Below are 27,946 nucleotides of genomic sequence, written 5' to 3' on the forward strand. Positions count from 1 at the left end.
CAACCGGCTCAGGGCTGAGGCACACTTTTCCCGAACACGATCACTCATAAGAAATTTCTGGCCTAGCCTACCCGCTTGTCAGAGGGCGGGATTTAGCAATTGTTGTGTCATGTTCTCCTCTCTTGAAGCTCTCGATGCAGATGACAATCTTCATGCTGCTCCAGGTACTACTACTCTCACCGCCTAGTCTGTTTTTGGTCTGTGCTGTTGGATTGACGTGGGCACTTTCTTTCACGTTTTGTGAACTTGGAGTGCAATGGGCTGAAAAATCTTGTAATGCAGTTCCGCGTCAGGGAGCCTTTCAGCCCAAGGCAAAGCCACGTGCTCGAAAGGCCGGGGCTGGACCAGCACGGACGCCATCGTCAGTTCCAGCCTCCAAGGCAAAAAGTCTCCCTTCATCAGCATCTAATCCACTAGATAAAAGTGAGCAGCAGGTAAATTTTTCCTAGCAGTTGTAAGTTTCTGTTTTGCATGACTTGAAAAGAAGTGGGCTATCCATCGCGTCGATGTCCATTTGTACCGACCACTTATGGTGATTGTTTTTTTTTTTGGTCTGTTTGTAGAGTTTTACAACATGCTATATTTGTTTCATCTGCAGAATGATGTCACACGACTTCAAGAAGCAGTCGAGACAGCAGTTGAAAGGAACTTAGAAAGTCAATCTGTTGGCATTACACCTGAGGTCTCCAACCAGGTGGGTATTGAAACTGGGCCAACACACAACTCAGGTCTTGCGGGTAGGTCTCAGATTCAAACAAATTTTGTGGCATGGTGAATGCAATTCTGATCTCATTCTTTTGATAATGATATTTCCATTCCAGATGCATCCCTCATCAATAGTGCAGATTTTACAGCAGGTAGTTTATTATTCTAAGATCATTTCAGCACTCCTCAGTGATGATCTTGGTATGGAGATTCTAAATAAGATTATTGATTTTGTAGAGCCTGACAGCAATCTCAACATACATGCTCCTAGTGAAAGTCAAGCAACCTCGGCTTTACATGAACCACGCGTATTCGATGAAGCTTCTGGGAATCCTGTCAGTGCCATTCTTGAGTTTCAAGAAAGTGTTGTTGTCCCTTCGCAAGTGTTATCGGAGCAGGACGCAATTGGATGTTTGAGTATCCTTTCTGAGGAGAAGCAGTCAGAAGCCCTTACATTGGTGTCTGATGCTCCTTCAGCTTTTGATGAGCTTCTTGCTTCCCATACTTTTGTCCCTTCACAAGTGTTATCGGAGCAGGACGCAATTGGATGTTTGAGTATCCTTTCTGAGGAGAAGCATTCAGAAGCCCTTACATTGGTGTCTGATGCTCCTTCAGCTTTTGATGAGCTTCTTGCTTCCCATACTTTTGTCCCGGTTGTGGCAGAAGTAGAGCATGTTACGGAGGTGGGAGCACCTTACAGTATTGAGGATCTTCCATCTTCATCACTGTTGGAAACTACAGGGGCTTCAAGAAAGAAGAAAAAACCACGCAAGGACAGACAAGATGATTTGCTTGTAGTAGTGGATCAGGGTGGGCTAGTGCTAGCCAAAGATGCTCCAATTCATGACTCAGGTACTACCTCAAATAGCGAAGCAAAACCTTTGAAGAAGAAGAAGAAGAGGACTCTTGATGATGCCAATGAGCAGCAGGAGAGGGTTTCTGTCGAGCCAACTTCAAATACGCAGAAGAAGACCAAAAGAGCAAAGGCTGCAAGTTTTGCTGCATCTGTTCCTGCAGGTGATGCATATTCTGAAGAAACGATGCAAGAGGAGGTTGCAAAAAGAGCAGCAGAATCTGTCAAGAAGAAAAAGAAAAGACACAATCCGGCTCAAGATGGAAGAGATGATGGAAAGGACAACACAATTGGTGAAGCATCTTCCAAGAAGAAAAAGAAGACCAGTTTTACTTGTGCATCTGACAGCGCTGCTGAACCTGCCGTAGAGGTGAATGGAGCCAAGGGCATTGCTCAAGAAGCAGTGAGCATCACAGTAATGAAGCAAGAAGTTGGGGACGTTCATACCTTGCTTGATGCGAGCAAGCGCAAGAGAAGGAAGCCGGCTAAGTTTCTCGATGGTGCAGATGACGAGTTGGTAAATGTTATCATCAAAGGGAACTCAGAACTTGCAATGGAGAATGGAAGGCAAGAGAGCCAAATTGGTGGACAACAAGATTTTGAAGAAAATGATCTTTTGGCTGAGCTATTTCCAAGTCTCCCAAAGAAGATTTCCAAATTGAAGGAATCCAAGTTTGCCAGTTTCAATGCAACTGCTGATGCCACAGCATCTCAACCTTCTAGAGAGGGGGGACGTAAGGCAACTGCTGCTGAAGAAAAGGAGAAGAAGAAGTTCAAAAAGTTTGTACGACAAAGAAGGAGAGGTAATTGGCTGTTTTTTTGCACAGCCTGCAGAATAGAAGAGCAATAGTTTTTTGACATATTGTATTTGTAATCTTGTTTGCTTGTCATTTTTGCTGTAGTAACTAATTTCTTACCCATTAACGGAAACGGTGACATTGGTAAGGATGTTGTAGTGTACGATGGAGATGATGGTTAGTTATATTGTCTTGTGGATGATGCAATAATGATGGTACCTTGTTTAGAATTAGGGTTGCAGGGATGCACACACGATTTGGAGAAGATGAAGAAGCTCAAGGCACACAACAAAGAGTGTATTGCTTAGTGTGCAGATAGAAAGATAAGTTAGCCCTATAGTGATACAATGCACGGGAAAAAACCTCCTAGGAGGGAAAAGTGTAACAAATTCCCCCTGGGAGTGATGCAGTGAACGAGGGCTGGCACATAGTGTACCATGCCTTAAAGGACATGATCAATCCACAAAAGGAAGCAAGCCCAACGCTTTTGTGAATAGATCTGCAAGGTTGTCCTTTATGGGCACATAAGCCAAATTGATCTCTTGTGCTAAGAGTCTCTCCCTGATAGAGTGATAATGCACCTCAATGTGCTTTGTGCGAGTATGAATAACTCGGTTCCTTACAATTGCCAATGTGCTCTATGTGTTGACTATTAGTGTAGTTGATATTGGTAGTGTCGTGTCCAACACCCAAATCAGCCATAAGGCCTCTGAGCCATACACACTCAATGTAGCTGTGAAGATTGCCCTGTACTCAACTTCACAACTGGAAGTGGCCACAATAGGTTGCTTCGTGCTCAACCATGATATGCATGAATTGTCGAGCATGAAACAAAAACCACTCGTGTGTAATAACAACCGAGTCTGAAAAAGCATGCAAATCTGGCGGTAGTGATCTCCCCTTGAAACAACTCAAGATGTATAGTGCCACTTAAGTAGCGAAAGATCCTTTTAAGAGCTTGCCAATGCTTAGACCTTAGTGCTATGCATAGCGCTATTGACAAACATAGAAAACATCAAAGTAGGTGACTCGGTTGCACTTCGTTTTGAGAAGGCATGACTACGAAAGAAGAAAGGCAAAGAACGGTTGTATCCCAAGCTCAATCAACATTACTATGGCCTATTCAAAGTCATTCATAACATTAACGATGTTTCCTTACGACTATAATTACCTTCACATTGGAAAATCCACAATGCCTTCTATGTCAGCATTCTTAAACCATCCAAAGGAGATTAACCTATTGAACCTTTGGAGAGACACTCAACAAGAAGTAGAAGAGATTGAAGAAATTTTGATTCCAAAACAGATATTTGCTCACAAAGACGGCACCTCGCGGGGAAAGACAACATGAGGATTTCTGGTGAAATTCAAAAACTATCTACCCATTGATGCTCAATGGATGAGTTTTGAGGAATTGACAGATCATGATAATCTGATACAGTTGTATAAAGAAGCTTTTGGATTAGCTTGATTATTGAATATATGAATTTGACATGGTATGGCCAATGGCATGCTTCTATCATACCATGAGGTAGATGTTAACTTTTGTGACTCTCCACAGACTTTCGATGAACGATCACATCCCAAGAGACATCAGTTGGGAAGTTGGGAACTTGCCCTGTGAGGAGATCTAATGCCATTAACATATGCATTGGAATGGTGTGCACCCGTGACATACTTTCCATATTTGATTAAGAGTATGAAATTTTTAAAATTTGGCCAATTGACAGATTTTCAGACGTAATCGAGGTGTTTGTAGCTGTAAAGAACACGCTTACTATGTGTGTTTATTCATACTTAAACTTAGATGAAAACTGAACTCTGAACAAAACTTGAGAACAAGAGACTCAGAGACTGAATGTGTTTGATTGATTGAAATGTGTTACAAGGGTGTTCTTTATGAGTTGTTTGCACATTTCGAATCTCTGTGTTTTGACTTCAGGATGCACATATGTCAAACATTTCTATTCCAATGTCTAGTTGGTCTTCAGTATTGCCAATACACTTGTAATAGAGCTTGTAGTGGTTCTAGCACTATGTCCACTAAGACTGACCCACCCGATGATGTTTTAGAAGACATTGCTCCTTCTACTTGCTCTCTATTGTCTTTCTTGCGTTTGAGCTACTCCTTTGTTTGTTGTAGCTCTATCTCTAGGGCAACCTTCTCCTTAAGCCTTTTTGCTTTCATTTTTTTGGTTTCTCTTTCCAAGTGTTCAAAGTACAAGAGAGTGGGAGGGTTCTCACTCTCAGACTCTGCGTCCAGATGCTCTGAGTTGTGAGGCCTTGCCCACCTATTTAAATGTTTACAAGGGATGCCCAAAAAGCAGAGGAAACCTTGGCTCGCCAAGCATGCTTGGCGGCCGAGGAACGAAAAGAAAGAAAAGCAGATCGACAAAAAGCCGAGGAGCGTGACCGCCAAATCAGACAGGAAACCTTGGATTGCGAAGCACGCTTGGCAGCCGACGAACGAAAAGAAAGAAAAGCAGCACGACAGGAAGCCATGGAGCGTGAGCGTGACCAAGCGCGCTTGGCGGCCGAAGAAAGACAGACAGAGAGTGAGGTTCAAAGAGACCTACGCATGCAAGAGTTGGACCGACAGGCTCTCACCTCGAGACCCGCACTGGACAAAGATGTTGGTGGTTCATCAAGTGGCTCATGCCGAAATTCGGACTCCAACAACCCCGTCACAGAGAAGATCACGTTCAGTATGTGTCACAAAACGGGAGCGTACACGAGCACTTAGAAATCTGAAAAATATAATACTTTGCAAAAGGGAGAGAAGGGAGAAGATCGACACAGTATTGGGGACCATAAGATGGTTGGTCCCCCCCCCCCGTTCAGAGTATTCTTTTATTCAGGGAGAATTCTTATACAAGCACGAGAACCCGAGGAAACCCCTCCATTCTGTAATCTTAGACCCGAAGGTCGTGCTTTCCCGTAAAGGGCTTGGGCACAAGGCCGTTCCTTCCCGTAAGGGACTTAGGCGCGAAGCCGTACTTTCCCGTAAGGGACTTAGGCGTAAAGCCGTACTTCCCATGAAGGGCTTTCTGGTAAGACGGGAGGTTCCTGCAAAACAAACAACACAAAGCAATAATTCTCAATGCGTATCAACACCTTATACCTGTCGCTCCTTGCTCGGAAAAGCGACCTCCGTACTCAGTCGTCACACGAACACTTGCCGTTTCCGTCGCCAACCTCTGCTCCAGAATCCCAACGCTAGCTCTTTCTGTTGCTCCCGGCCTCCCCAAAAACTGAACGCTTGCTGCCCTTTTATAGGCCCTGGCACCCGGTAGGAATAGCAGCCGAAAAAGCAGAGCCCTGGCGCCCTAGAGGGAGGAGAGAGAAGAATCGCTGATTCTGGCGCTTTCTAGAGAGAAGAGAGAGAGATCGCAGATTTCAGCCCCGTGCGTAGCTTTTAGCGCTGGTTTTTTTTTTAATAAGAGCCTTGCTTTATTTTATTTAAAAAAAAAAGGCTGGTCACTTAAAAGTGACCGGACCGGCCACTTTATAAAATAAAGTGTGAACCTGTTCAAACTTTAAAAACTCACTCAGTTAGTGAAAACAATGCTACACGAACACATTCCAGGCGTCCCCGGGTGCAGGACACGACGCAGATGCAATGCAGACACAGACTCCTCGAGGGAAAGCATCTGCCCTCCCGCGACTGTTTCTGCTTTTCGTAAAAAGCTTCATTGAACCCATCTTTATTCTTGCGCTTGCGTTCTTACGCGTATTTTCTTACTCACTTCGGATTTCCTCCTTAGCCTACGGGATGCCCCCTTACTGATGCACCCGTCACCCATCATGTGACGCATCAGGGGCACTCGTAACCCGGCCCTTTCCACCGAACTTACGGAAACTCCTTCACGATGTTTACCGTCACCCATCAAATGACACATCAGAGTTAGTCTGTTCTTGATGGCAGTTCCTGTAGCTACAATCTTTTAACAGTTCTTAGTGCACACAATAAAATATCCTAAAAAAGAGATTAATCATTAAAAATAAGAAAATAGTCCAATTAGCAACATCCCTCTGGCTTCTAAACAGTTGACCTCAATTGTAGTGCTTGGACATATACCTCCAGTATCTTGGGATAAGCTGCTAATTCCTCCTGCGTCATCCACTGAGCATCTAGATTCGAATAGTTCTTAAACTTAACAAAATACTTCCGTGTTATCTTTCCGGATTTGAGAGGCCGCTGCTGATGACTTACTATCTGCTCCGGTTGGAGTATTTCTTCCGTTTCCTCAACCTCAGGAGGTTCCTCAACACTAGGCTGGCTTGGAGGCGGTCCCACATACGGCCGGAGTAAACTGACATGGAAAGCATTATGGATCTTCCAATTAGGCGGTAGCTCTAATCGGAAAGTGACATCATTCACTCGCTCAGTGATCTTAAACGGCCCATAGTAGCGAGTAGAAAGTTTTACCACCTTCCCGTTATGAGACGCTTGTTTCTTAAGTCTTGCCTTCTCAAACTTGAGTAAGACTAACTGTCCGACTGTTAAGTCTAGATTCCTTCTGTGCTTGTCTGCAGCTTTCTTATGCTTTTCCCGAGAGCGTAGAATAGCTCTCCTAACTTGCCCGTAGGCTGTGTCCAAATCCCGGACAAATTCATCTGCTGCAAAGATCTTATCCTTAGTTAAAAGGATTGGTGGAAGCAAAGGCTTACCATACAGAATCTCAAAAAGTGCTTTCTCCGTCGATGAGTGTATGGTATTGTTATACGCATACTCGACAAGAGGCAAATACTTCTCCCTGTCAGATTGCTGGTCTAACACAAGCTTTTAACATATCCAATACTGTGGAATTGGCTATCTCACTTTGCCTGTCTGTTTGAGGATGATAGGCAGATGAAAAATTCAGCTTCGTACCAAGATTATCCATCAAGGCATGCCAAAAATTTCTTGTCATGCGAGGATCTCGATCACTCACAATAGACTTAGGCATTCCATGATGCTTAAAGATCTGTGCCAGAAAGACCCTAGCCATATGATCTGCTTTGATCGTTTTCTTGACTGGTATAAAGTGTGCTTGCATGCTAAACTTGTCCACAATGGTCCAGATCGCGTCATTTCCAGTCTGAGTTCTAGGGAATAGGTCCATGGCTTAGCAAGTACTTGAGCCGATCAAAAGCTCCTTGTTGTCTCGATCCCCATCTGAAAGGAATCTTCTTCTTTGTCAAATCATGAAGTGGTCCTGCTACATGAGCAAATCCTCGGACAAACCGTCGGTAATACGAACATAATCCCAGGAAACTACGTACATCATGTACCGTAGTGGGAATAGGCCATTCTTCTACCACTCTGATCTTGGCAGGATCCATACTCACTTGATTATGAGAGACTATATGGCCGAGATAGTGTATCTCTGAGAGAAAGAACGCGCTCTTCTTTGCATTCACATGCAACTCGTGCTTTCGCAATTCTTGAAACACTAAGTCCAAGTGCTTCCGATGTTCCTCTTCTGACTTAGAGAAGATGAGTATGTCGTCAAAGAATACTCCCGTAAAAGCTCGATATGGGCTGAAAATGCGGTCCATCATGCGATTGAACGTCGCAGGAGCATTGGTCAAGCCGAAAGGCATTACCAAAAATTCATATAGTCCAAAGGTTGTGCGGAAAGCAGTCTTATGGACATCCTCAGGGGCGATCCGTATCTGATGATACCCACTCTTTAAGTCTATGCGACTAAAGACACTTGCACCCTGCAACTTATGAAGTATATCATCAATCCGAGGGATCGGAAAGCGATTCTTGATTGTGATCTTGTTTAAAGACCTATAGTCTATGCACATTCGAAACGTGCCATCTTTCTTCTGCACCAGTAGAACTGGAGAGCAGTAGGGTGAAGCACTTGGCGGTACTAACCCTTTCTCTAGAAGCTCGTTGACTTACTTCAAAATTTCCTCTTGCTGAGCAAGACTTACCCGATAAGGGGGTTGATTGGGAGGCGAGCTACTCGGTATGAGATCTATGCGGTGATCTTCCGGGCGTATCGGAGGGAGTTCATCAGGGAGTGTTTCCGTGAAACAATCTTTGTACTTTTCAATAAATTGAAGACGCTTAATTTCCAGACTAGAGAGAGAGTCCCTATTAGTTTTATCCTTTTCACGTGCAAAAATCAAGTAAGCAGAAACACACTTCTTCATTTCTTTCTTAATGGAGATATGGCTTACAATTGGGAAATGCCTATCTCCTGCATCAGCATGAATCTTTATTTTCTTACCCCCATGATCAAAAGTGAGGGTCTTTTCCACATAATCGGGGATAGGTGTCGTGTGGAAGTGCCATGGCATACCCAAGTGATATCACATCCCTCGATGGGTGCCATCAAAAATGATTCGCGGTCCTTGTACTCGCCAATCCGAAGATTGAGCTGTCCTTGCACGGGAGTTGCATTGGTTGTCAACCCCTCGAATGCTGATCCGGATGTAACCGGTGTGCCAAGTTGAGCCGCTGTGAGGCTCAATCGTTCCGTAGTATCTAGGGAGATGAAGTTATCCGTGGATCCTGGATCATAAAGAATCAGTACTCGCTGGTTGTTCAAAGACCCCCAGCCCTTTAGAAGTTGACACTTCCCTTTCTGCGTTTCTGTGTTTCCTTGAACATCTGGAATTGAGTTCGAGCTTGGCGGTGCGGGTTCCTTCCTTGCTTTCTCTTGCCTTGTAGAGGCTTGTTCTTGCCGTTGCTGCTTTAGCGGGCAATCCCGTTTCATATGTCCTTTCTCGCAACAGTAGAAGCATCTTCCTTCCTCTCTGAAAAAGTTTGAAGTTGAGTAGGAGAAAGATACTTAGTTCGCTTGCCATTGCCCTCTGGCTTCTTAGAATGATCATGGTCCCTAGATGGAGGACGTTTTCTTCCTTGGCCCCCATGATCATCGTAGACCCCTCTTTGTCTTGCACGGTAAGTGCTATGCTCCATTTTTCTGGGCGTCCGAGTTGAGTGCAAATCCTCAGCAATGATTGCTGACTCTATCATCCTCTGAAGAGTATCATGCGGATACACTTTCATACTCTTTCGAAGCTGCGGTTGGAGACCCGCTTTGAACTTTCGTTTCTTTTCCTCGTCGGCAATCTTCATGAAGGGAGTGACCTTCAAAAGAACCTACCAATACTTGTCCACATAAGTCGTTACTCTTTCATGTTCCTTCTGGGCAAGCCAGTCCCATTCCTTCCGTATGTCCTGCTCGAAGTCAGGTGGAAGAAATTGTTCATAAAATTCAGATTTGAAGCTCTCCCAAGTTCTAGCCTGAGAACCTTACAGAATCTTGGTTAACCACCAATTACTTGCCGTTTCCTTGAGGTGCATCCCCACATGGCGTAATTTGGATCTTTCTGTGAAGTGCCCATTGGTAAAGGCGACTTCAAACTATCTGATGAAGGACAGTGCTTTGGAGATGTCTCTCCGTCCGTTGTAGGTTTCGAACTTGATGTCCTTGTCGCCCGATTTGAAGACTCTCATGCGATGTTGAGACTTGCGACCATGCTTCTTGAATCGAGGCTTATCTTTAGGTTGATGTAGGGTAGTAGCAGTAGCGGCTTCCTTCTTCTGACGACATGATCGAGAAGTAGAAGTATAATCAAGAGAGTAGGATGGAGATGAGATAGAGATGTCCTTGCTCTTCTTGTCTAGCAGCGAGAGCGCTTTTTCCTGGCCTTTCCGTGAAATAGGCCGTTCATTCCGATCCGAAGATCCTTTGTGCACCTCGGCACGTTCTTCTTATCTTGCCTCCTGTGGTCTCACGCCAACAGTGTTGTCTGGATGCTTGGCTGCATCAGTTCCATTCGTTTTCTTCATTCCGCCCAAGAGCTTTTGGACGTCTGGCAACAGTAAGATTTGTTGCAAATCCGCAAGCTGAGCTTGCACTTGTTGAAGCTCCTCTTCAACGCTTCTCCCTTGGCCCAACATGGTTCTTCCCGTTCTTCCCGGAATCGTCCTTCTTTGCAGAAAAAGAGAGGAGTCCGAGCTCTGATACCACTGTCACAAAACGGGAGCGTACACGAGCACTTAGAAATATGAAAAATATAATACTGTGCAAAAGGGAGAAGATCGACACAGTATTGGGGACCAGAAGATGGGCTGGTCCCCCCCCGTTCAGAGTATTCTTTTATTCAGGGAGAATTCTTATACAAGCACGAGAACCAGAGGAAACCTCTCCGTTCTGTAATCTTAGACCCGAAGGTTGTGCTTTCCCGTAAAGGGCTTGGGCACAAGGCCGTTCCTTCCCGTAAGGGATTTAGGCGCGAAGCCGTACTTTCCCGTAAGGGACCTAAGCGTAAAGCCGTACTTCCCGTGAAGGGCTTTCCCGTAAGACGGGAGGTTCTTGCAAAACAAACCACACAAAGCAATAATTCTCAATGCGTATCAACACCTTATACCTGTCGCTCCTTGCTCGGAAAAGCGACCCCCGTACTCAGTTGTCACACGAACACTTGCCGTTTCCGTCGCCAACCTCTGCTCCAGAATCCCACCGCTAGCACTTTCTGCTGCTCCCGGCCTCCCCAAAAACTGAACGCTTGCTACCCTTTTATAGGCCCTGGCACCCGGCAAGAATAGCAGCCGAAAAAGCAGAGCCCTGGCGCCCTAGAGAGAGGAGAGAGAAGAATCGCTGATTCTGGCGCTTTCTAGAGAGAGGAGAGAGAGAGATCGCAGATTTCAGCCCCCTGCGTAGCTTTTAGCACTGGTTTTTTTTTTAAAATAAGAGCCTTGCTTTATTTTATATATAAAAAAAAAGCTGGTCACTTAAAAGTGACCGGCCACTTTATAAAATAAAGTGTGAACCTGTTCAAACTTTAAAAACTCACTCAGTTAGTGAAAACAATGCTACACGAACACATTCCAAGCGTCCCCGGGTGCAGGACACGACACAGATGCAATGCAGACACAGACTCCTTGCGGGAAAGCATCTGCCCTCCCGCGACTATTCCTGCTTTTCGTAAAAAGCTTCATTGAACCCATCTTTATTCTTGTGCTTGCGTTCTTACGCGTATTTTCTTACTCAGTTCGGATTTCCTCCTTGGCCTACGGGATGCCCCCTTACTGATGCACCCGTCACCCATCATGTGACGCATCAGGGGCACTCGTAACCCGGCCCTTTCCACCGAACTTACGGAAACTCCTTCGCGATGTTTACCGTCACCCATCAAATGACACATCAGAGTTAGTCCGTTCTTGATGGCAGTTCTTGTAGCTACAATCTTTTAACAGTTCTTAGTGCACACAATAAAATATCCTAAAAAAGAGATTAATCATTAAAAATAAGAAAATAGTCCAATTAGCAACAGTATGTATCATGGCAAGATGGATGCTACGATTATTCATTCTTGGTTGCATCAATTTAATGCTTATTTTGCGACAACTAAGAAGACAGGGAATAGCAAGGTTTTGATGGTAGCTATGTACCTTGCCGGTGATGCCATTAATTGGTACCACGCATGGCAAGAGGCACAGTTGACCGCGCACCTACAGGAAGCCGAGGATGGTGCGCCCCTTTCCTTCAATTGGGCCGATTTTCAAGACAAGTTCAAGGCGCGGTTTATGCCCCCACAATACCTAGCACGGTTGAAAGACAATTGGCGCAGTCTCAAGCAAAATGGTATGCAGCTATGTTTTTCTCTGATCGTGTTTTGCAGTCTGGCACCCAATTAGGCAAATCGGATGAGCGCAAAGAGGCTTTCATTTTCGGGTTGGACGACTATAGATGACGAAGTCCTCGATCCAATCGATCTCAACAAGGCGGTAGCGAATTGCTCTCGCAAAGGAGATGAAGCACAACAAGTGAAAGCCTAAGGACAACTAGACTTCATGTTAGGTGCAGCGGAATGGTTGTTTGCGCTTTGCTCAAGATGAGTGCTCCGAACTGTGCTCAAGGTTCCTTTTAGTTCTTATGGAAGGTAGAGCCTTCTGTTCTTAGTGAGAGAATGCTATGATCACAAACAAAGTGAATGGACACTGTGTGTGCAAGTGTATGAGACTGAGAGAAAGAGAGAAGAGAGATACGACACCAGAGACGTTGTAAAACCCTCCTCCGAAGGCCCCACTCTCATCGGCGAGAGTGGTCTACTTATGATTGCACAAAGTGGTACAATGACGATGCAATGGATTGATGCAACCTGGGACTATGTCGGTGACGACGACGACTTTAGGGCTGAAATCTGCGGTCTTCTATCTGCTGTCCATAAAAACGCTATGGCTGAAAATCTGGGACTGTTTTCGGTGGCTGAAAATGACTGTTTTGGCTACGTTTTTGAGGGCTGAAAATGGGGATCTTCTGCAATGTCTAAGGCTGAATTGACTGCTGTTCATGCATGCTGAAAACGCTGTCCATCTATTGCAAATGAGGCTGAAAATGGAAACGATGGCAGATCTGGTAGCGCTAGTAAAAACGCTAGGAGTCTAGGGAGGTTGGTGATGTCTGCAAAGCTGAAAAACGCCAAGGCCTAAGGGAGGTGCTGATGGAGACCAAAAACGCTAGCTGCAGGGAGAGGGAAACGCCAAGGTTGGGGGGGTACTATGTGTTCTTGCTGAGAAGATGCCTGTTGAGTGGGAGCTCGTGCTGCCTCTTTTGCCATTTAGTGCTAACTTGGGTTTGCTTATATATTTTCTTAGCAAAATTGCCCTACCTACTTTTGTTGGGAAGTCACTTAAATTAATAAGTGAAAAATGTCAAAAATAGAGAAAATAGGCTAAATGCACTGGAAAATTCCCCTGACTGAATCTGATGGACTCTGAAGGGAATATTGATGATCATGCTGTGTGCAACTAGAGGATATGTATCTACACTAAGTGATTGGGCATGCACGGTCTATGAATAGACTCACAAAAGTGCTAGATCACTTCTAATCTAGACTTGATTGGACTGACTGAACCCTGATCATGCTGTAGCTTGTCCATGGACACATAGAGTTGGATGTGTCACGTGACATCCCCTCCTTTTCAAAGTGAGGTACGGGTACCGAACTGTATGGCGTCGAGGGAGATCTCCAATAGCATCCGGAATCTTGGAAGGGACTCTTCGCTGGCCCACTCTGATGTGTGGGTCGTGCGGTACTTGAACTTCATAAAGGTCTGCAACGCTTGCTTCTTTGGACCGCGCTGAAAGCGACAAAGTCTTTTGTGGCTCCTTCGATGCTTCAACTTCGTCGAGAGTCATGCTTCTTTCTTCTTCAAGAATCTCAGAGGCTGAAAATTCCTGAAACCACTTCCAACACAAAACCGTGAACATACCTATTCCATGTAAAGTGAGTGGAAAAAATCTTGTCTTCTCTAAAGACTGTGTATGCTACGTAGATGAACATAGAGACGGAGTGACAAACCGGTCATCAAACACATGCAAACAATGAGATCGAATCTTTCTCTTATGATCTAGAGCAATCAATTGTGGCAATTCACAACGGAAATGCCCATGCTTGGTGCTCATACTGTCATGTGCTCGTTCGGAAACTGTGTGATGCCAAGGAAGAGACATGGAATGTGACTTCCTTACATACATACTTTTTAGCTTTTCATAAAAAATCCGCATACATTCGTGCTCATCCATGAGAGAAACGTGCTCAACATACAATATGTCATGCCTAGGAAATGGGATCACATAACGACGCTGACTAAAATACAGGAAACAATCACGAATGAAACACTCAAACAATGCGTGCGTATCAATCATGCGAACACATAATACTTCTTGTGACGGTTCATTGGACCTAGGCTCGAGAGCCAAGATCAGTTCTTCCTGAATGATCGAATCGTCCTGTGGGGGTTCTTTGGACCTCGACTCGAAAGCCAAGATCGGTTCTTCGTGATTGATCGAAATTCGAATCTACAACGAGGTTAGCTTTGCTAGAAAAAGCATCCACTAACTCATCATCCTTGTGAACAATCGCATCATCTTCATGCATCTCATCATGCTTGTAAGAAATCACATCTTGATCATGCAAATCATCATGCTCGTGAGAAATCACATCTTGATTATGCAAATCATCATGTTTGTCTTTATCATCCAAATCATCATGCTGATCATTGTCAATCAAATCATCATGCTTTTCACAATCATGCAAATCCTGTGTCTCATGCTTTGGAGAAGAAGAGACTGAGAGAGTCTCCTTCTCCTGAATCCTTTCAATCTTGTCTTGCATATTAACAATGAGAGATGGAGAATGAACAATGTCCTCTCAATAAATGACAATAGGAGAATCACTTTTGGCATTGAGAGTTAAAGTGTTAGCTCTCAAAATGAATGAGAGCGTTATTATCACGACACCATCGAATGCCCAAAATCATATCACATTTTGAGAGAGGAGAAACAACAAATCTTCTAGTGAAGGCAGCTTGTTGAATTTCAAACAACACATCAAGGCACTCCTCCGTGATGAGAGCGTCCATACCGGGAACAAAGCCAGAGAGACGTCTTGTTCTCCATTGGCTTTCCCTTGTTGTGCTTCATTTCTTGTGCGAGAGCAATCGCTACCGCCTTGTTGAGATCGATTGGATCGAAGACTTCTACATCAAACTTGATATAGTCGTCTAATCCAAAAAGGAATGCCTCTTTGCGTTCATCATCTGACTTGCGTAATTGGGTACCTAGTTGCAAAACACGATTAGAAAAAGACATAACCGGCATACCATTTTGCTTGAGAGCGCGCCAATCGTCCTTCAATCGTGCGAGGTATTGAGGTGGCATAAACCGCGCCTTGAGCTTGTCTTCCCAATTGAAGGAAAGAGGCGTGAATTCGTCGGCTTCCTCTAGGTGCACGGCTAACTGTGCCTCTTGCCATGCGTGGTAGCAATTGATGGCATCACTGGCAAGGTACATAGCTGCCGTTAAAACTTTGCTATTTCCTGTCTTCTTAGTTGTCGCAAAATAAGCATTAAATTGATGCAACCAAGAATGAACAACCGTAGCATCCATCTTACCATCATACTCACTAAAAGTCAACTTCTTTGTGACTGGATGGTTGAAATCCGTATCGTGGCTTGCGCCACTTGATGAACTCCCACGATCCTTGGGTGGTTCGGATTTCGAGGCAAGTACTTGTCGAAGCAATTCTTGAGTTCGTAGTTCTCTTTGAGCCTCTCGCTCGATCTCCAAGGCCGCGCTTCGTGCTGCCTCTTGTTGTTTTCTTTCTTTGCGTGCGTCGCGCTCGCGTTCTAAAGCAAGGCGATTTGCTTCTTGCTCGCGGTCCTTAGCAAGGCGATTTGCTTCTTGTTTGTCCATCATGGCCATCATCTGCTTGACCATTGCCTCCATAGGGTTTCGTACACTTGGTGGCGTAGATGGCGAAGGGGGAGGGTCGAAAAAGTCTCCTGGTGGGGAAAATTCTTCGTCGCCTCTCTCATGCTCATCACTTGTATGCGAAGTATCCATTCCGCTTCGGGTGACGACCATGCACTATGATCTTTGGTCCTTAAGTCCACGAGGAACTTGGGTTCTTGGGTTCTTGAGGATCTTGAGGTTTTCTTTTGCTTGCAAATCGCGTTTGAGAAGGATCTTCTCTTCACCTGAGTTCTACTCTTTTCCGCGGGCGCACCCCTTGCCGGCCTTGCACTCAAACCAAGGTTGCTTTTTCCCACCTCACGTCGATTGGCCGGCCGCTATGTGCATGGTCCGCTCTCAATGAGTGAAAAGAGACACAAGGGGAGGCTGGACAAGCCCTTCTTTCTTGGGATTCCTGTCACTCTTCAAAAAACACGATTAGGAATCGACATGCCTAAGCGAACTTGGGTTCGTGCGACCGCAACAAGCAAAATAAATTCTTGTGGTTCTTTCCTTGAGTGATACAGAACACTGCCAAAGCTCTGATACCAATGTTAGGTGCAGCGGAATGGTTGTTTGCGCTTTGCTCAAGATGAGTGCTCCGAACTGTGCTCAAGGTTCCTTTTAGTTCTTATGGAAGGTAGAGCCTTCTGTTCTTAGTGAGAGAATGCTATGATCACAAACAAAGTGAATGGACACTGTGTGTGCAAGTGTATGAGACTGAGAGAAAGAGAGAAGAGAGATACGACACCAGAGACGTTGTAAAACCCTCCTCCGAAGGCCCCACTCTCATCGGCGAGAGTGGTCTACTTATGATTGCACAAAGTGGTACAATGACGATGCAATGGATTGATGCAACCTGGGACTATGTCGGTGATGACGACGGGGATGACGACAACGACTTTAGGGCTGAAATCTGCGGTCTTCTATCTGTTGTCCATAAAAACGCTATGGCTGAAAATCTGGGACTGTTTCCGGTGGCTGAAAATGACTGTTTTGGCTACGTTTTTGAGGGCTGAAAATGGGGATCTTCTGCAATGTCTAAGGCTGAATTGACTGCTGTTCATGCATGCTGAAAACGTTGTCCATCTAGTGCAAATGAGGCTGAAAATGGAAACGATGATAGATCTGGTAGCGCTAGTAAAAACGCTAGGAGTCTAGGGAGGTTGGCGATGTCTGCAAAGGTGAAAAACGCCAAGGCTTGAGGGAGGTGCTGATGGAGACAAAAAACGCTAGCTGCAGGGAGAGGGAAACGCCAAGGTTGGGGGGTGCTGCGGGTTCTTGCTGAGAAGATGCCTGTTGAGCGAGGAGCTCCTGCTGCGTCTTCTGCTATTTAGTGCTAACTTGGGTTTGCTTATATATTTTCTTAGCAAAATTGCCCTACCTACTTTTGTTGGGAAGTCACTTAAATTAATAAGTGAAAAATGTCAAAAATAGAGAAAATAGGCTAAATGCACTGGAAAATTCCCCTGATTGAATCTAATGGACTCTGAAGGGAATACTGATGATCATGCTGTGTGCAACCAGAGGATATGCATCTACACTAAGTGACTTGGCATGCACGGTCTACGAATAGACTCACAAAAGTGCCAGATCACTTCTAATCTAGACTTGACTGGACTGACCGAACCCTGATCATGCTGTAGCTTGTCCACGGACACATAGGGTTGGATGTGTCACGTGACACTTCAACAAGTACCTCTCAGACTTCGCAGAACCCTCAGAACGGTAAGAACAGTAAGAATGGTAACTCTTTTAACCAATCTTTCAATAGTCTCTCAGAAAAGAACTCTCTACATGAACCTAAGGGTAAGGCTAACACAATTGCTAAAGCGAAGCTGACTCCAGATGAAAAGGTAGAACAAGGAATTTTAGGAGGATACATCACGTTGGAAGAGCAAAACACTTATTCTAAGGAAGGTCTTTGTTTTCATTGTCACATTAAGGGTCACATAAAAAGAACATGTCCTAAGCTTGAATCTAAAGACACTAAAGAACCCACAAAACCCACTTTTCGTCTGTCAATGCCATAAATGAGAACACGAGTGTGACCCAAGTCTCTCATGATCCTCCCATTGATGAGTCTCTCAGTAAGTGTTATGGTCATGTGAATGGTCAGCGTTTTGTCGTATTGTTTGACCCAGGTAGTATGCATGATGTGACTAGTGACTCTCTTGTCATACGTCACTTTCAATGCTAAAAGTGACTCTCCCATTGTCATTCGTGGGGAGCAAGTTGCTCATTCTTCATCTCTCATTTCTAATGTGCAGGCAAAGATTGACAGGATTCAGGAGAAGGAGACTCTCTCAGTCTCGTCTTCTCCAAAGCATGACACACATGATTTGGATGATAATGACAAGCATGATGATTTGCAGGATAATGATGTGATTGCTCACAAGGATGATGGTTTAGTTGCTACTTTGTCTAGTGAAGCTAACCTCATTGCAAATTCGATAGATCACGAAGAACCGATCTTGGCTCTCGAGTCGAGGTTCAAAGAACCCCCATAGGAAGTATTATGTGTTCGAGTGATTAGTCAACACGCATTGTTCGAGTGTTTCATTCGTGATCGTTTCTTGTATTTTAGTCAGCGTCTTTATGTAATCCCTTTTCATAGGCATGCCATATTGTACGTTGAGCACGATTCACTCATGAATGAGCACGGATGTATGCAGATTTCTCATGAAAAGCTGAAAAGTATGCATTCAAGGAAGTCACATTCCATGTCTCTTCCTTGGCATGACACAGTCGTAGAAAGAGCTCAAGGAGTGAGCATCAAGCATCGGCATTTCCATTGTGATTTTCCACAGTGAATTGATTTAGATCAGAAAGTTAAGATTCGACCCCATTGTTTGCGCGTGTTTGATGAACGGTTTGGCACTCCGTCTCTATGTTCATATACATTGCATGCACAGTCTTTAAAGAAGACTAGAATTTTTCCAGTCACTTTACATGGAATGGATATGTTCATGTTTTTGTGTCGGAAGTGGTTTCAGGAATTTTCATCCTCGGAGATTCTTGAAGAAGAAAGACGCATGACTATAGACGAAGTTGAAGCATTGAAGGATCTACATATGACTTTGTGTCGCTTTCGGTGCGGCCCAAAGAAGCAAGCATTGCTGACCTTTATGAAGTTCAAGTATCGCACAACCCACACATCAGAGTGGGCCGGCGAAGAGTCCTCCCCATGATTCATCCAGACGTTGTTGGCGATCTCCCTCGACGCCATAGAGTTCGGTACCAATACCTCACTTTGAAAAGGAGGGGATGTCACGTGCACATCTAACCCTATGTGTACGTGGACAAGCTACTTCATGACAGGGGTTCAATTAGCCTAGCTTAGGAAGTGTTTTGACACTTTTGTGAGTTTGTTCGCAGACCGTGCATGTTCAGGCACTTAGAGTAGATGCATATCTTGTGGTTGCACACAACATGATCATCAGATTTCCATCAGAACCCATCAGGAGCATTTTTACAGTGCACAGACCTATTTTCCCTATTTTAGCCAATTTTCACTTATTAGTGACTTTTGTTGGGAAACTGGGTAGGGCAAAATGAGTAAGGAAGTACATAAGAAACCTAGCGCTAGCACTTTCTGGCAGAAGAGATAGCAGGAACCCCGTGTTCAATAGGCAACTTCTTAGCAAGACTCCCATCAGCAAAGACATAGCGTTTTTGCTACAGACAGCCCAACGTTTTTGCATGCTACAAACAACACAAGCTAGCTCAAAAATTTCCGAGGGTCATTTTGAGGGAGAATCCGAGGGATGATTAGTTTTCTCATTCCGGATTGGAGCTCTTGTTTTCTTGGGTTGTTGGCTTCCCATAAGAATCTCATCCAATAAGGAGTCTCATTCCAGATTGGAGCTCTTGATATCCTGGGTTGTTGGTTTTTCAGAAGTTTCTCATTCAATAAGGAATATTCAGAGGTTGGCACATCACAATGCAACACAAATGCTCACATATGCATGTTACAAGACATAGAAACATAAAGGCGTCGATGAACACTCCCCTCGCAAATAACCATCTTGGTCCGGGCCATGAGCTGTTCAACGACTCCCTCATCACTCCTTCCGAAGATATAGAGGCCTTTTACAACCAAACGCCCTCCAAATCGCAACTCGCGTCGTTTGGAGGTTCAAGCATACAACCAAACACTCCCTAGATATCCCGTCTGCGTCGTTCAGAGGTTTTCCAGCATACAACGAAAGGCTCCCCAAACATCCCGTCTTTGTCGTTCAGAGGTTCAGATAATACCAAAACAACATTTCTCATTACTCCACCCAGGAGTAAAATCACCAATCAATGAAACCAATATTAAAACGAGAGTTGAACAATTCAAATCGACACCAAGACATGTTTAAAACAAATACCATCCATTTCAAACAAATTTCAAACAAATTTCAAACAGTACTTCCTCAAACAAAGTCCAAATGTATCTAACAATTAGAAATTCATTCAGGTTTTTGTTCGGACAGCCGAACTTTGAGGATGACTTGCTTGGCCTTATGTATCACGGTAATTGTACGGTTCCGGATCTGGTGAAACCGGCCCGTGGGGCGGTAGACTTCAGCTTTCACCCGATCTTTACACTTATCAACTTTACGAGACAAAGGAACTTCACGAATAAACCTGTGATTTGACTGGAATTCAACACACCAAAACGAACCACGAAACACTCCAAAACGAACCACGGCCTGGCAGCTAGAGTGCTACCAAGCAGACAGTGACACCCTGTAGGCCCCAAAGACTAGTGCCCCTCTGGATATTTCTTTATTCTTATTAAACTTGAGAAAAACCTGTAAAACTTCCACAAGCTGTCCCACTTTTATCGGGTTGAAATTCCCCTACTCTAACCCGATTTCGGTCGCATAACCACATAGAAGTCTCCACAAACAAAATCCCAAGTAAACAGTGACTTTCCACGCACTTCGCAAACTTGGCGATAAATTACTGTGAGTGCGCATGTGCGGAAGCGTGAGAGAGGAGAGAGAGAGTGAGAGACAGTAGATCACAAACGTGAGAGATGGTGAAGAGGGGGCGAGCAACCCTCCATGACTACATGAGCAGAAGACCTCGTCAATACAGTAGATGTGTGTAGAAGTGGGTACCCCTTGGCTCCATAAATAGGTGCCCAAGGGGAGGTAGGGCAAGGCCTGATAAAACTCCCCACGACCCAACAAAAAAATGATATATGGAAATATATGTGTGGACGCCCGTTGGACAAAGGTGGGTGGCCGGCCCCAAACTCGAGCGGCCGGACCAGGTACAACCTAGACTATAGGTGGCCAGCCCAGAGACATACTAGCCGTACAAGTATGCCCTAGACCTGTGAAGCAGCAGAGTGGTGTAATACTAGCAAGAGACCCAATACAATCAAATGTGTGATCTTTGTGAGATGAGATATATGGGAATATACGTGGGCGCCCGGACAAAAGTGGATGGCCGGCCCCAAACTCGGGCTGCCGGACCAAGTACAACCTAGACTATGGGTGGCCAGCCCGGAGACATACTAGCCGTACAAGTATGCCCTAGACCTATGAAGCAGCAGAGTGGTGTAAGTCTAACACTCCCTCTCAGCACCGGATGTTGAACAAACCGCATGAAGCCGAAGAGTGGTGTAAGTCTTAACAATTATAGCACGCTGAATTCTCTGTTTTTGGCCTCCAATTTGTACCAAAACATGTGTTCGGTGATTCCCTAGCTTTTCCGAAGCTCCTGGGACTCATATGTGCAAAGGGGGGGGGGAGAGATGCACGAGGGCAAATCGTTGCGCTACATAGAGCAAGGGAGAAGGCAAGCTTTCCATTAAAGCTGTGATCACCTGCACCCACTACTCACACACACACACACTGTAGTCACTTATGAAGTCCAAAAATCAGACCCCACTCAAAAATGGGTGCCCCCTCTTGGATGAGGCTTCTGGAAGGTGTGTGTTGGATGCAACTCCCCTATTGCCATGTGTCCATTTGACTCCTTTTGGTTTAATTTCCTAGTACCCACCAACTTATTAAGTCTTGCCGAGGGGCCTAAATGACTTTGAACTGAGCCTAGCCAACCTTTTATTGCTTGGATTTCAGTGCTGACTTGCCTGACCATCTCGTGGGGACCTACCCTTCCTAACTGCGGGTGAAACTCTCAGCTAGTGGCCGTTTCACACTGGCCATGCATGTCTGGGCATTTGTGATTTTAACAAGAGGGTCCCAAAAATTAAATAAAAATCAAGGGAAAGAAACCAGCAAATATATATAGTGGTTGTTACAATCTCGTGACATTGTAACAAGCTTGGGCACCCCAAGTCGAGAATTTGTTGCAACACGAGAGAGAGATTCATTGAAAATAATTCACGACTTTAAATCACAGTTCAATTCAAGACGACACGGCCCGGCATAGTTTCGTGCCCAGAGGTATTGGCCCCAAAACTTGGCGCCCCTTTCGGTATTTCCTGATTTTATTAACTCTTGACCAAAGTACAACTCTCGTCGGGACCTCCGCTCTCAGACTCTGCGTCCAGATGCTCTAAGAAGTGAGGCCCTTAGGGCTCTTTTATTCTTACAAGGGACACCAAAAGCAGAGCCACAAAAGTAGTAAACTCAAAAGCAAGGTGTTCCAAAAGCAATTGGTAAAAAATCTGCCAGTAAAAGCTCCTAGTGCAAAAAGCGGATTTCCGTACAATCTGCCACGTCATCAACTGTTAGTGCTAATCACGGAATTCCGTACAGCCATTGCACCCACTACTCACACACACACTTGTGTTCACTTATGGAGCAAAAAGGAGCTCCCAGCCTCAAATTGGGCACCCCCTCTTGAAGGAGACTTGGAAAATCAGCCACAGATAGCCAAGTGTCCACTTTGCCTCTTTTGAGTAATTTCCTAGTACCCACCGACTTATAAAGTGTAGCGAGGGGGGACTAAATGACTTTGAACTGATCCTAGACACCCTTTTACTGCTCGGATTTCAGTGCCGACTGGCCCGACCATCTTGTGGTGACCTGTCCTTCCCGATTGCGGGTGAAACTCTCAGTCGTCGGCCGTTTCACATTGGCCACACAATGTCCGGCCATTTGTGACTTCAAAAAGAGGGTCCCAAAAATCAAGGGAAAGAAACCAACAACTAAGATTAGTGGTTGCCACAGCCTCGTGACAACACGTCTACCTCAATTACGGCCGGGCACAGCCACAAAACAGCCCTCACTCCCTAATTTGCTCCTGGGAGATATTGAAGCCACCATTGGACACAAGATGAAATTCTTACGTCGTCACAATGTTTTTTAAGATAGAGAGGTTTATAAGGGGCACTTCCCTTTATGAGTAAATGTGGGCTGTTCTTGGATTTATCTAGTCATGCTAGTGGACGTATGGTTTCAGATTGTGACATTTCATGTTAGTTGCTACAATTTGATAGTAGATACTGTGTAAAATTTCTTTCTGTTCTCAGTTTTGTTATGGGTGAGTGTACCTGCATCTTTGGAGTAAGAGAGAAACCAGCTCACAAACATTTGTATGGATCTATGGTTTGTTAGTAGTAGATACTGTGTAAATTTTCTCTCTGTTCTCAGTTTTGTTATGGGTGAGTGTATCCTGCATCTTTGGAGTAATGAGAGAAACCAGGTCACAAACATTTGTATGGGTCTATGGTTGGTGTGCAAGAAATCATGGATACACGTGGGATGCTTGGATCTCGTCATATCTAGTCTCTGTTAGGCACTGGTTTTCTGAGTGACAATGTTGTAGTATGCAGTCCCTACAATACATGATAGATTTTATGTTTTGTGGATGATGGCTACGAGTTTAATTCACAATTACCTTTTAAGGTGAATCTTGGCCTATGTTGTATTGATATAGGTATGGATATCCAAACTTTTATCCTAGTTTTTAAAAGCAAAACCATCTCACTTTGATCTCAGAGTGGGCACATAGCCCTTGATAAAAAGTAAGCCTTTTAGGCAATGAATTAATGCGTTTTGAGAAGAGCAAAAAGTTATGCTTTCTACAGCTACATATTTGCTAATGCTCATTTAATTTGTTGAATAGTTGATCGGCGTGCAATGAACCCAGCAGATCCAGATCTGGATCCGAAGAAGATGACAATGAAGGACATTATTCGATTGGCAGAAGCCAAGGAGAGGATGGTGAAAATTGGTTTCTCTCAGTTCTCTTTTGTTAGATGTGTCATACCTAAGCCATACGTGTTTTTTTGGCTTAAATCTCTACAAATGCTTGTACGAATTGTTGGTTCTAAGATGCTAGGTAAGGAGGAGCTTTTTAAGAAAATATGACCTTTTGATTCTGTAAATTTCTCGTGCCCTCATTCCAATAGTGATCTATGTTTGTCAAGAGCTAACTTAATCTTCTACGGAGCTTTGGAGACTCCCTATTGATTCCTCGATCTTTCTTCCAATTGATGAGTGAGCACCGCCGGTGTCAGCATTGACCAATATGTGTGTCCATGCTTAATTATTTCATGCAACTATCAATTATGGGTTGTTTTTTTTTTGCCTATCGTAGGAGACTAATTTCAGAATGCATGTGCTCTTTTATTGAGAAACCAAGAAGCAATACTTTAAGAATTAACTCATAGAGGGGTTCATTTTCTTAAAATTGTTTTCCTGAAGGAAACTCTCTTTCTCTGAATGTGCTGGAGCACTGTGACAGGCAAGAGCCACATAGCAAGAGTGCTTGTGTGCTGTATGCTCAAGAGAACGATACTTATTCAGTCAAGATGCTGAGCCTTTAACTTGTTTATGTGTCTGTTTTTAGTTTGTTTTGTTGTCTGTATTATTATAGACAGTGATTTGTTTAGGGGCCTTTAAAGAAGTCCTTCATGCATTTTCTCAATGTGCGCAACCAACCCTCCCCAACCTCGCGGCAACCCCCCCAACCCTCTCCATCCAAACACACACACACACACACACACACACACACACACACACCCCTCAAAAAAAGAAAACCTCTCTTCGCACACATACACACACCCCTCAAAAAAAGAAAACCTCTCTTCGCCCAGTTGAAGTCTCGTCTTTTTTCTTTCTGAATGTTTTTTTTTTTTTGCAACTTTTTCATGGACACGGCAATTTTACTTCATCTGTTTTTTGCTTCCCAGTTGAAAAAGGACAATGCCAAAAAAGCAAAGAATGGTGACCAGGTTACAGTGAATGAGCCTGAGAGAGAGCCTGAGAGTCATGAAAGGTATCAGTAGTTTGTTGATGTGAGATGTACCTTAGTTTTTATAATAAAGCTTGATGTTCAAGCCAAGTTCTTAATCAAGTGCTGGAAAGAGGTTCTTTACATGTTGCTCCCCCCTCTTAAGGTTTTCTGGTCTGCAGCACGTGCCTGGCTCCTCAAGTGCAGATAGTGGATGGCCAGATTGTCATAAATGAACACAGTCTTGTTATTAATGCACATCCAAAAGCAGACATTCGTACTTACAAAAGGGTGGAAGAGACCCATGCAAAGCTAAATTATCACAGCTACATGAAACGAACACGAACACAAACATGGAGACCAGATGAAACTGAGCGCTTTTACCAGGTAATTTTTGCGAAGGGCTGTACTTTTTTTCGATGATGTTGCGACTTTAGAACTGAAAAGATTCTTCTCTTGAATGCAGGCACTCCGAGAGTTTGGAACCAACTTTGGGATGATACAACATCTCTTTCCAGGTCGAACACGCAAGCAAGTTTTTCTGAAGTATAAAAAAGAAGAGAGGTGCAGCCCTCTGCGGATCTCTGAAGCAATGAGAGTCAAGCCTTGTGGTTAGTTTTTGCATTATTGGAGATGGTGAGTTCTACCTTTAATTATCACAACTTCTAAGATATCTCATCTGGCTTTGGAACTTTCAGACACATCACATTTTTTGGAAGTCATGAGTTCTTTGAACCTTCTTCCAAGTGACATACCGGATGAGCTTGAAAGTGGACAGGCATCTGTTCCAATGGAGTTCTCCTCCAAAATGGTACGAGTTCTCCAGATTCCAGATTTTGCTGATGTGCTTGTCTTGGAGATGAGTGCTTTTACTTGAGATTTTTGCTCATACCTTCTTTGTGTTGTCTATGTTAGGAAATAGGCGAAAACTCTTGCAGTCCAGGGGTCAGTGAAAGACAAAGGGTAGATGCGGCCGAGTGTGCACATAAACTGGACGAGCAGTCGGTTGACAGCATGAACCAAGAAGCTCATGATGGAAGTAGTAATAGTCCCTGCAATATTGAAGCTTTTAGTTCAGGCCAACCTAGTGGCAATCAAGAGCTTATGTCTGAGGAAGCAACAAAACCTAATGAGATAGCCAAGCCTTGTGAGAGCCCAAGGAAAGCACCAAGCCCTCCTCGTAAGAAGAAATCATTATTTTCGTACCAAACTTCGTCTGCCAAATCATGACAATTACCAGAGTCCACAGGCTGAAAATCGGCAATAAGGTGTGGAGTTCATATCACCAGCGGCCTGCAGGACACACATGATTCTACAATAGGGGTTGAGTGCTTTGGAACCCGAATCTTCCTTGGTGGTCACAAGAACTTCTTGTTCTTGTTTGAGTTTATTTGTTCATTTGGCTGATCTAATCAGGAGATACAATAATGCATATTATTCATTCTTGATGTGCTCTCTATATTGTGCATCAAATTCTGTGCTATGTTTTATGTGTACGACGCATGTTGCATTCATCTTGAAACTTAGAGAAGAGCCCCTGTTACTTCTTTGGAGATTGGTGTTAGTTTTAATGTAATTCTTTAGCTCTAAAGGCACTTCTTCATGCCACATATGGGCCTTTTCCTTGGGAGGACCTCTCGAGTTGCATTTTTTACACAAGCCCACAGAGATCAGCTGTGGATGTCTCCAGAATGCAAAATTATTCATTTCCATGTATACCTTGGTTCCCTGCCAACGACTGTCGCCGACATTTGGTGGGCTCAAATGACACTGGCTGTATCCTGCAATGTTCCGTGGGAATAGCAGTAAGATGAAACCAAAGACTCTATGTACATCATCAGGCGCACCTGGACACCCAACTTACCTAAAAAATGTATTTGCTTTGTACGGAAAATGCAGGAATATGAGGCTGGCATTTGGCGCAGGGCGATCCTGTTCAGACATGGTGTGGAGATATGTTTTGCAGACCTCTGCAGGCTCTTAGGTTACTTACCAACCCTGCAGGAGAAGAACATGGGAAGGAAGGATCCATTGTGGTTTGAGCATCTAAAGGCAGAAGTCATGAACTCTTGGAGGTGCCCGTTGTACGTAACAGAGCTGGAACCGGTTGGGTGCTTGGGCACTAGCTAACCTCTTAGCGGAGGTGGTATCTTCTTTGAGATTGTGGGATGCATCATAAGACAATTGGAGTATTGAGTATAACTTCTTTTGAAATGGTTTTGTTGTTTGCTGGCTGTTTTCCAGGGTCAGGAGGTGGGGACATCAAAGCAAGGAATATGGAGCTTTGTAGCTTCCTATCAAAGCAATTGCTTGTGTGGATTCAGACATCCAGAATATGGCTTGACATACAACCATTGGAAACACCAGAAGGAGAATTACAAGTATGTGTTTCTCATAAGCCTTCACAGGGATCCATCTTTTCATTAGTAATAATTCTAAGCTTATTATATAGTGTTAAATTGTTCCTAGGCAACACTTGCTTGTAGGTCGTCTGGGAAGATGTCTGTGCTGTGGCAAGGTTGCATTGCCATGGATGCCAGAGTGAGCCATCATTCTCCTTGGGTGGGTCATCCTAGGAATAGTATTCCTTCATTGTCTCTCTGTTACTTCAGAGCAGGAACGTCAGAAGGTTTGTGAGGGATGCCTATGCACAGGTCTTGCTGTATGTTACAGAACCTTTGTGGTGAAGACGAGATGCCTCCTCTTGTTGCCACTCTGAAGGAAGTGTTTATGCTTTTGAACTCATGCATGTGTTTGATGACCATATGTTTGGACTTAACAAGACAGGAAAATTACAAGCAAGCCATGGCATGCGGGATTGATACCTCAGTATCTCCTATCTGTGGATGTCAAGAAAGAGATTGCATAATACCATGAGAAACCCACATTTGTGGGTATCTTAGGTCTCATTATATCTGTGGGTGCTATATATATATATATATCTATATATATATATATATATATATATATATATATATATATATATATATATATATATATAGAGAGAGAGAGAGAGAGAGAGAGAGAGAGAGATGCCTCAATTTTTCCTATCGCCAAGAGAGAGGGCTTGATACCTCAATATCTCCTATCGGTGGGTGTCAAGAGAGAGGTTGCATAATACCATGAGAAACCCACATTTGTTGGTATCTTATATCTATTCATATCTGTGGGAGAGAGAGAGAGAGAGAGAGAGAGAG

At 44.2% G+C, this 27,946-nt stretch overlaps 1 protein-coding gene across 2 annotated transcripts; it reads left to right on the forward strand.

The window, feature by feature from the left end:
* Positions 1-27,656, forward strand: LOC147431197 (Homeodomain-like superfamily protein). 2 transcript variants are annotated; one of them, XM_086493827.1, is made up of 16 exons: positions 1-164; positions 283-434; positions 599-737; positions 822-857; positions 943-2,361; positions 23,640-23,737; positions 24,709-24,794; positions 24,932-25,136; positions 25,216-25,360; positions 25,448-25,560; positions 25,665-25,896; positions 26,334-26,554; positions 26,649-26,824; positions 26,888-26,892; positions 26,994-27,130; positions 27,236-27,656. In XM_086493827.1, exons 1-16 carry the CDS (start codon positions 110-112, stop codon positions 27,323-27,325), a joined length of 3,309 nt encoding a protein of 1,102 aa, XP_086349953.1. In that variant the 5' UTR covers positions 1-109; the 3' UTR covers positions 27,326-27,656. The 2 variants fall into 2 exon arrangements, 1 of the variants encoding a protein (XP_086349953.1); XR_015185677.1 differs by having other exon boundaries at positions 4-164; positions 25,665-27,130; positions 27,219-27,656.
* Positions 27,657-27,946: the final 290 nt, after the last annotated feature.

Source organism: Adiantum capillus-veneris, chromosome 21 (assembly GCF_014529385.1).
Source record: "Adiantum capillus-veneris isolate H3 chromosome 21, ASM1452938v2, whole genome shotgun sequence".
NCBI classification, from domain to species: domain Eukaryota; kingdom Viridiplantae; phylum Streptophyta; class Polypodiopsida; order Polypodiales; family Pteridaceae; genus Adiantum; species Adiantum capillus-veneris.